Source organism: Ricinus communis, chromosome 10, assembly GCF_019578655.1.
Source record: "Ricinus communis isolate WT05 ecotype wild-type chromosome 10, ASM1957865v1, whole genome shotgun sequence".
NCBI lineage: Eukaryota > Viridiplantae > Streptophyta > Magnoliopsida > Malpighiales > Euphorbiaceae > Ricinus > Ricinus communis.
Window position 1 is genome coordinate 24,887,317 of NC_063265.1, and position 9,803 is coordinate 24,897,119.

The 9,803-nt window shown below is 33.8% G+C and overlaps 1 protein-coding gene across 1 annotated transcript; it reads left to right on the forward strand.

The window, feature by feature from the left end:
• The first annotated feature begins 1,641 nt into the window (after positions 1 to 1,641).
• On the forward strand, positions 1,642 to 3,817 carry LOC8280362. Its single transcript, XM_002527332.4, has 3 exons — positions 1,642 to 2,668; positions 2,789 to 2,913; positions 3,294 to 3,817. The coding sequence occupies exons 1-3, from the start codon at positions 2,302 to 2,304 to the stop codon at positions 3,498 to 3,500; spliced, it is 699 nt and encodes a 232-aa protein (XP_002527378.1). The 5' UTR covers positions 1,642 to 2,301; the 3' UTR covers positions 3,501 to 3,817.
• The last annotated feature ends 5,986 nt before the right edge of the window (positions 3,818 to 9,803 follow it).

Here is a 9,803-nt window from a genome sequence, read left to right on the forward strand (position 1 = left end):
CAATTGAAAATGACAGAAGGAAGATTGTGTGAACCGGCGGAAGGCCGAATTATCAAGCTGGAGGGAGCAGGACTTTAGATGTGAATGTTGTCCAACAACTGAGGAAGTTCTCCAACTTCGAGCAACCTCTCTCTCAAATTTTTTTGAAAGGTTAGAGCAGAATGGCATGCTCCAACCAACTACCTTCAAAAACCCACCTAACCCGAATGCACCTGGCTACAAACCCAACACCTACTATAAATTCCACCAAGCACCCGGGCACTGCACAGAGAACTACATCCGGCTGAAATATGAAATTCAAGACCTCATTGATGCCGGAAAAATGACCGACTTAGACTAGCCCAGTACTAGGAGGAATCCTTTGCTAAACTACAACAATATGCCACAATCAAACCAAATGTCCATGATCACCCCTGACTTTTGTGAAGAGGAGGTCATGAACTCTTTCGAAGACGTACCCCAACCTGAGCCAAAATTAGAAACCAAACCAGATAGCCATAAAGAACCTTGACCGAGCTGGGGGCACCATTATCCGTGGTGTTCCATCACCTAAAATAGAGCGGGAAGCTTAAGCCCCAATCACTTAAGGATAGTCCTAAGTCTCATAATGGTCAGTATTTTGAGTATCACTAGGTCTTCGGGCATGCGACGGAAAAATGCAACTGTCTCAACCATGAGATCCAAGACTTAACTAATTGTGGGCAATGTCAAGTTGAGCAACTTCCTCGGTATGGATGTGATGACCTATTGGGATAGCCTTCGGCCAAATATGTTTCAAGGCCCATTATTCGAAGCCTCCTTCAGCTGACATTTGAATCGAGGATATTATGCTAAAGTGGCTGGGGGGTAGAGGATGATGCAGCCTGTGAGCCTTATCTTCTAGAGGTTTGGAAGAAAGGAGAAAAGAAGTTAGTCCTAACTATAGATATTTGGTGCAGTTCTAGTGATGAGTATGAAGACATCGAGCCAAATGATATTTGGACTAATAGTGACTTTGACAAAGAAGCTGAGCTAGTGGGTAAAGACACGGGGGTTTAAGAACTAAAGTAGGCTGAGAAAGCTCCCAAAAAGGATAATAAATTACTAGAGTAATTGAAGAAAGAGAAGAAGACAATCGACATCTAGGAGTTGCTGATGCACTCATTGGATCATAAAAATACTCTAATCCGAGACTTGTCCAATATAAGCATTAGCACAATAGCTACCCATGAGGAAATGATCAAAACGATAATTGACAAAATCACCAGAATGATCATTTTCTCGGATGAAACCTTACCACTTAAGGGAAGAGACCATACCAAGACTCTTTATATAGCGGTAGAAGTTAAGAGGAAAAAGATCCTATATGTGATGGTAAATGATGGGTCAATCATCAATGTGTGTCCTTCTTACATACTCCCTAAGCTGGAAATGACTGCGAAAGATCTAAAACCATCAGACATGGTGATAATAGACTATGACAAGATGAAAAAAAACATAGAATGAACGTTCTCAACACTAGTGAAGACATATCCTATTGAATCCTTCGTGGAATTCACCGTCTTAGACATCCCGGTAACTTTTGCGCTGTTGTTGGATAGGCCATGGTTCCATATTGCCTGGGAGGGATGCCTTCCACTGTACACCAGAAGTTGATGTTTTTAGGGTTCGTGTGAGGGCGATGTTTGTTGGGAGTAACTTTGATGTATAAGGAGAAGCTTCTAGGTTTTGAAATGGGTAGGGGATGCTAAATGTCTGTTTTTGTTTTTTTCCCCTCTAGTGTGTGAAACGACAACGTGTGCTGAATTTTTTTTTTAGATAAGCGGCACCGTTTTGCTGAAGGGATAGCGTGTTTGTTCTTTGCATGCGTCAACCCCTTTTTTCTTGTAAACGTCATCGTTATTTCGTACTGAATGCTGGGAGAGGTCAGTGTGAAATGGACTATAAAAAAGATTGAAATGTCCTTCAATTCAATTGAATGGCTACTGTGCGCGTTACTGTTTTATCCGTTTTTCTCTTTTATTAGTATATACTATAGATCCGCCGTCCTTACCCTTATCAAAAGCCCAATAAGATTATTCCGCTTCCCCGAAAAAAAAAAGTTTTTCTACTTAATAATAGTTTTTGCTTGCAGTTTGCATGGCTTGACCTGTGAATTTGAGCAAAACCCGGGGGTTGATAGTAATTAATCCTGTATGTAATTTTGATTTTTCTTTGCCGTTGAGCTCTAGTCTTGGAGTAACGAGCCGGACCAAAAGAAACAAGAAGTGAGAAGCGACACAATAGAAAACAGGAAGTAAAATTCAGAGGAGAAGGGAAGAAATGGCAAACCCTAGAAGAAGCTCCTATTCAAACAGTTCAGAGAACCCATTTCAGGTCCAAAACCTATCAAGATTATCATCTCTCAAACACTTCTTAAAGAAACCACATGCCTTCCCTTTCTTACTTTCAATCTTTCTCTTCCTCACTTGGCTCTCTCTCAAGCTTCAGCACCGTAATGCTTCCAATTTCGCTTCTTCTTCTTCTTCTTCTTTTAATCTTCACCAACAAACCAAATCTACAAAAGTTGATGATAAGAATGCCAATTTAATCAGATTTAAATCTGACTTCTTCGCTTCTCCAATCATCAAAGACAAGCGTGGCTGGCTCCTAGACCCTGTCTCTCTTGCCCTGGATTCTGGCATTACAGGTCTGTCTCTCTCTCGATTTTTTTTTTTGGAAATTCTCATGTCTAATATGATTTTTATGTATCTATTATTTATTTATTTTGTCTGAAAGAATTTTTTTTTTTTTAATTAAAATTTTTCAGGTGGAGCAGTATCTTGTGCCTCATTACATGTTGGTGAAATTAGACCTGGCACTGTGAGGGGAAATCACAGACACTATACTTGCAATGAGACTTTTGTCATTTGGGGTGCCAAAACATTGTTTAGGGTATGCTTCTCTCTCTCTCTCTCTCTCTCTCTCTGTCTCTCCCCCTTCTCTCTATCTCTTCCTTGAAATTTATATAATTTGCAATCAAAATGGTCACTGTGTATCCTTTCCAGTATGCTAGTATGTCATGCTCAATGTTTAGTTTCATACCTAATTTAGTCTTAAATTTGGTCCAAACGTGTTCCTGTGACCTTTTCTTTTATGTTGGCATTCCTAATTTACAGGATAGCATGCATCTCATGTATCTGTAGTTGTTAATTGACCATCATTGATATAAGGAGGGAGTAATTAAACGAATGTAGCATGGCGATGAGTTGTGCAGTTGTCATTTTTTTTTTTTCTGTGGCCTTCATTTACATTTTCCTCTCAATCAATTGCAGTTGGAAAACGGCCAGATAGTGGATAAAGGCTATGCTGAAGTGGTAATTGGTGCAGATGAAGTTGCTATTGCAGCTAGTCCAAGTGGAACTGCCCATCTTCTGGTAAATTTAGATCCCATACTTAGTACATTTTTCATTGGGTGCCAAGACAATCTAATGAACTATAATGATTCAACTACTGATTTCAACGTTTGGAAAGATTTTTAATGTTTTTGTGTCATCTTTACCTGCTTTTGCTGTTACCAAACATGCTGAGACACGAAGTACGTGTTTATTCTTTCTTCAGCATGTGATAACAGTGTTAGAGTTGTTGTGGAGTCGGTTACATTAGATCATAGCTAATAGCAGCTGTATATAGAAAGCTTATTCTGTTTCCATGCTTTCAGCTTTTATTCGCTACTATTCTTTCATTTTTTCTGTAAGTTCTCAGCCAGGCATCCGTAATGTGATTCGTGTAAATGAATGGCTGTAAATCTTATTGAATGTAATAATCTTCTATTATGATTTATAATTTTATTGCGAGATATGTAAGTCTTAGAGATCTAGCACTCGGTATCTCTTCAGCAAAGTGGAAATGCCATTATTTTTTTGTCATTATAATTGCATGAAATTTAGATTATGTTATAATTTTCCCTTCTTTTAGTAAAAAGAAATTATAAAAAGCAAGGTTGCTTGAGGCATCTGTCTTATTGGGATGATATGATCTACATAAGCTGTATCTTTAATAATGATGATTAACGCATACAAACTTATATTTCAGTTATCTGGTGTTCTAAAAATGATTCATATGTAGTTGGTTGGATGAAATTGAAATTATTATATGAGTATGCACGTCGGAAGTACTCTTTGCATGAAGATTCTCAAAACAAGGCAAAACAAAATTGCGAACAGTCAATTTTGCTATTTATCAAAATTCTAGTAAGACTCTACATGTGGTGTGATGCTGGTGTAACCACTTGAAATAACTTGTATTCGTTAACTTACATGTATCTTATTATATATGGAAGAATGAAGGTAAATGATAGTTACAAGGCAGCAGTATGAACATTTCATGACAGAGAAGGAAAAAGTCAAGAAAAACAAAATTCATAGAATTAAGGAAGTTAGAATTTTGTCTAGTACTTAATATGTCAATACCCAAAGGGTATGCCTTTGCAAATGTCGAAAACAACTGTTTAGATTTTCTTAGGAGTCTTTATTTTATTTTAAGCCTCATTTAGGAGTTTTTATTAGTTCAAAGTATTTCCTAGTTATATTCGCTTAAATTTTTCTAGTTTAGGATTTCTAACTTTAGTAGTATTTAGGATCTCTTATTACCCTATATATACCTAGGTTTATTTTTTCAGTTGTAAGTTAAGTTTAATAAAAACAATGGAAATTTGCTATTTTCTTGAGTTGTGTGATGCAAGCCTTCCCTAAGGTGAGAAGCCGAAGGAGCTTTGGATGTGATGTCCAAAATTTTCTAATGCTATGTTTAGTTTAAATCCATAGAAGAATTCATTTCATTTAAGAAAAAGACATGAGAGAGAAGATAAAATAGAAATGATAAAGTTGAAAGAGATATTTTAATGTTATGAAATGTATTGACTTACTAATTTAGAATTCATTTGAAAATTTTACCTATTTTGTTAGAATTTAGTTTAGCTATAACTAATTTCTCACAAATTCGATTATGTAGAATACTAAATTAACTTTTACTCCATTTAAAACATTTAAATTTTAAATTCATAAATGAATTCTATAAATTTTATGGATTTCAACCAAACACTGTGTAAGTGTCTCTTAGAATTTGTGTCTTCACTTATCTACAGTCAGGTTTGAATTTCAGATCCAAATTCGACTAGCTTTTGCAATGTAATCGTAGGACAGGTTCCCCTAAAGTCTGAATTTCAGATTCAAATTCGGCTAGCTTCTACAATGTAGTCATAGGACAGGTTCCCCTAAAGTTGTTCTGCATGAACACTTGGCGATGGCCTAACATATTAATGACATATTAGGTTGTGAAGGTTTGGTCCTTTTCATTAGAGAGCCAATATTAGTGTGGTAAGCTTAAGGTCATTGAAACCCATAGCAAGTCTAATTAGCCAAAGATCTAAATAAATGCATACATGATTATATACTATTAAAACAAATCAACATTTCGTTCACAAATCTGTATATAATTAAATTAATCCTCCAGCTGGATTACTAGCAAATGTCCCATAATTTTCAACGAATCAATTTAAAAAATAAGGTATTAAGTACACTACTGTGGAGAATCTAGAATTTCAAATAATTTAAAATAGAAATAGTTAAGATTTAATTACAATAAGCCTGAAGGGGAAAGGAAAGTCAGTCGTGAAGGACCCATCACTGAAAAATTTAGAATTGGGGCGCGACATCGGAGTGAGTTAAATTATATATCTGAAGTAAAGCAGCCATAAATGTACATATGCAATGGTTGATAAAATAAAGTGGAACATCAAAAAATGATAAATAAGTGACATAGCATAATTAAAATAATTGATTTTTAACTCATAAGGAACAGACACTTCAGCAGAACTCTAACTCCAATACTAGCAGCCTTTCAGCTCTCTTATTCTAATAAGACTGGCTCCCAGAGAGCAAAGCTCAACCATAATCCTTAAATCCAGCCTGGTCACTTGATTCCCAATATAGCCACTGACTAGAGAGCAACGTTCTACTAGGGACTTTTCCTCCGGCAATCAATTCTCACTGTTTAGAGAGTTATACTCAACCAGGGCAAATTCCAAAAATATTCTTTTACTACTTGTCTCTGCTTAATACCGGTGCGCACGTGGTCCTTATGCAACCCATCATGTGTCATGTTTTACTGTCGTCTTATCCCGAGTCAATATACAATCATAATATCAACAATGCGGAAAATGATATATAAATAGCCATCAACTTAACTATTGTTCAATAACTTGTTAAATAATATTAAACAACACATAGTTACAGTCGTAAATTTAATTAACTAAATAAATAGTAAATGGATGATTAATTCTATAAGACGATTATTTAAATGAATAATAAATAACTAATCTAAAATTTATAAATTAATCAATTGGATAAATAATAAATAAATAATTTAAATTTATAAATCAATTAATTAAATGTAGAATAAAAATTAATAAAAAATTTCAGCAATATCCACCATGACAATATATATATATATATATATATATATATATATATATATATATGTATATATATATATATATGTATGCAATGATAATAATATATGTAATAATTATTAATTGAAATTGCTATATAAAAATTTGACATGGCACATGGTTAGAAGTAGGGCTGAGCACGGATCGGTCCAATTCGGTTATCTATAAATTACAAGTATCATACTAAATCTCGGTTCTTTTAAAATTGAAGGTACCAGTACCGTATCAAACATAAAAAGATCCGTACCGTATTGTACCAATTTTTACGGTTAAATACAGTTCTGTTCAGTGCTATTTTCATTTCTAAAAAATTTAAAAAACACAACTTTAATCTCATCTTTAATCAAATACATTTAGAAAAAAATATGATTACCAACCTAAAAAAAGTAGCATGAAAATTTGAATTAGAATTGCAATTACATTCTTGAACAACCTGTTTTGCAATTCAGTCACTTGCAAATATAATAATTCATTCAATGTTCAAATATAAACCATTAAAATATATGTTACTGCTAGCATAAAAATATTTTGCAGATGGCAATCATCAAAATAAATAAATTTACAAACTTTATATAGCACTAAAATACAAGTCCAAAACATTATAGAAGCTCTAAAGAGTAAAAACTGCAATTTAGAACAATAATATAATAATTTCAAATTCAAAAAAGAATATCAGCTCCACAAGAGAAGAACATCAACAACAAAAGTACTTATCCCAACAATTGTAAAAAAAAGAAAAGCAAATCAACTAATAAAATGAACCATAGCTTTTTTATAACTTAATTTTAACTAAAATTAAATTAACATACTATATACACTATATACAAAATTAGCAAAGGAATATTATTACCTCCCCTCAAAATTAGCACTCCACATTTAAAGGCATAAGGGACTCACCAATCTCAGGATCTTGAACAATTTATGCAATAAAAGTAAAAAATTACGTCAATAAAACTTAATAGCATCAACAATAAACAAACATATGTAAGAAATAAAGAAATGTTACCTGACTCTATGCTTTTAATATCCTCTAGTGATTCTTCTAGTTGGATAGTTTTATTTGAACTTCTAAGCCAATCTTGACACGAATGAGGATCTCCGCTGTTGTAGGAAGTAAAAAACTTCTATATTGATCTAGAGTTCGTCCTCCAGTACTAAATGCAGATTCAGAGGCTACTGTTGAAGCTTGGATAGCCAATGCATCGCGTGCAACCTTTGACAAGATAGGATACCTTACTGAATTCACTTTCCACCATGCTAAGATATCAAAATCAATGATGAATTTTTCTGCAAATTCTTTGAAGTACCTATCTAATTAAGATATCTTAAATAAATTTTGTTGCGCTTCTTCCTCTAAAAAGAACTCATCAATCTCTTCTTCTGTTTCCGTATTACTTGATCCACTATCATATGCAGATTTTTCTGAGCTCTCTACAACCTCACCCATATATAATCGATCTTCAATTATCTTATATTCATCCACCATCAACTCTAAAGCTGTTTTCACCTTTTTTTCCAAAATTTTTGCCTCATCTTCACCATAATGAATGGTATACTTAGCTTTCAAGTACTTTAATTTGCACCTAGGATCCAAAACAACAGCCACAAATAACATAATATTCATTTTATCTAAAGAACCCCAATATTTGTCAAATTTAGCTCGCATTTCAATGGTCATTTCACTTAGCTCACTATCCTTGCTAATTTTAAAAGCATCTAGTTCTTTTAAAATCTTTATCACCTCCGAAAAATAAAGATTTGAAGTAAAGTACAATGTGCCAGATAGTTTGCAAGTAGCATCATAGAATTTCTTAAGAAACTTTATTAGCACCTTAGTTTTAGTCCAATCTACTTCACTAGGTAAATCATCACCAAAATCAGCTAAGAATTTGGAGTCTATATCCTCCAACATATCAAAAGCCTTTTGATAGCCCAAAGCACAATCTAACATCAAATAAGTTGAATTCCACCTAGTTAGGCAATCTAACTATAAAGAGGACTTATTATTTAAATTTGCTAACTCGCAAGCCTTCTTAAATAGATCCATTCTTTGAGGACTACTTCTAATGTACTTCACAACATCTCTAATTTTTTTAATGGAAACTTGAGATATTTGAAGTCCATCTTTCACAATTAATTGAAGGATATGAGCAAAACACCTCATATGAAATGCATCTCCACCCAAAATAAATGCATTTTTCTTTAATAATCTTTTCGTCAACTGTTGAATAGTAGTGTCATTACTAGATGCATTATCAACAGTTATGCACATGACCTTTTTTATACCCCACTCCTCCATACAAGCATCTATTGCATTACCTATATTTATACCTCTATGACTCTTAACAACACAAAAATTCAATATCCTCTTATGCATATTTCAATTAGCATCTATAAAATGAGCAGTCAAACAAAGATAGCTTAAATTTTGCACATTTTTTCAAGTATCAGTGGTCAAAGAGACTCTTTGACATTGTCTTGCAATAATGGCTTTCAATTTTTTTTTCTCTTTAGTAAACAAAGTGAAACAACCCCTCACAATGGTGAATCTAGAAGGAATTATAAAATCAGGTACAACAACTTGAATAAATACTCTAAACCCTTCCCTTTCCACAAATCTAAAGGGTAAGTCATCTTTAATTATCATTCGAACTAATGCTTTCCTACAAGCTTCTTGATCAAAAAACCATTTAAGAATGTTAGGCTCTTTTGCGATTTGTCCTTATTTTCTGCATCAATCAACTGTTGTTTATAAGGAAATTTTTTACAGGTTACTCGCAAGTGTTTCCTAAGACCCAAAGTTCCCATGGCATTACCATCTTGGTAATTCTTACCACACCATAAACACCTAACTCTACTCGTCTCTTTACCATCAGAGTTCTTAATTTTTTCAAAATGCAGCCAAACAAATGACCTAGTTTTACGAGGAGGGAAAGTTGGTGGATTAGCGGTGTTAATACATTCATTAATGTCAACAGTCTGCATTTCTTTTTCTGTTGGTGGTGGACATAGATGTTTACTTGAACAGGCAGCGGTACTATTATTGCCAGCAGATGAAGCATTATTTTTCGATGGAGGTGGAATTGAAGCTAAGCACAAGCCATCAATGTTTGAAGAAGTAGGATCAATTGTTTTCCTCTTCTTAGTGTTGGATAGTTGGCTAACTCCATGTTTTACCATCTTTATAAACTGCAAAATATAAGATAAAATTAAGTTGAAGCTTAATTGCTATATTCTTTTCATATAATGCAAGGTTAATAGGATTGTATCTACTAACTCCATGCTTATTTGTATTTGCATATGTTCAAAAAAATGCATATATGTTATCACTGCA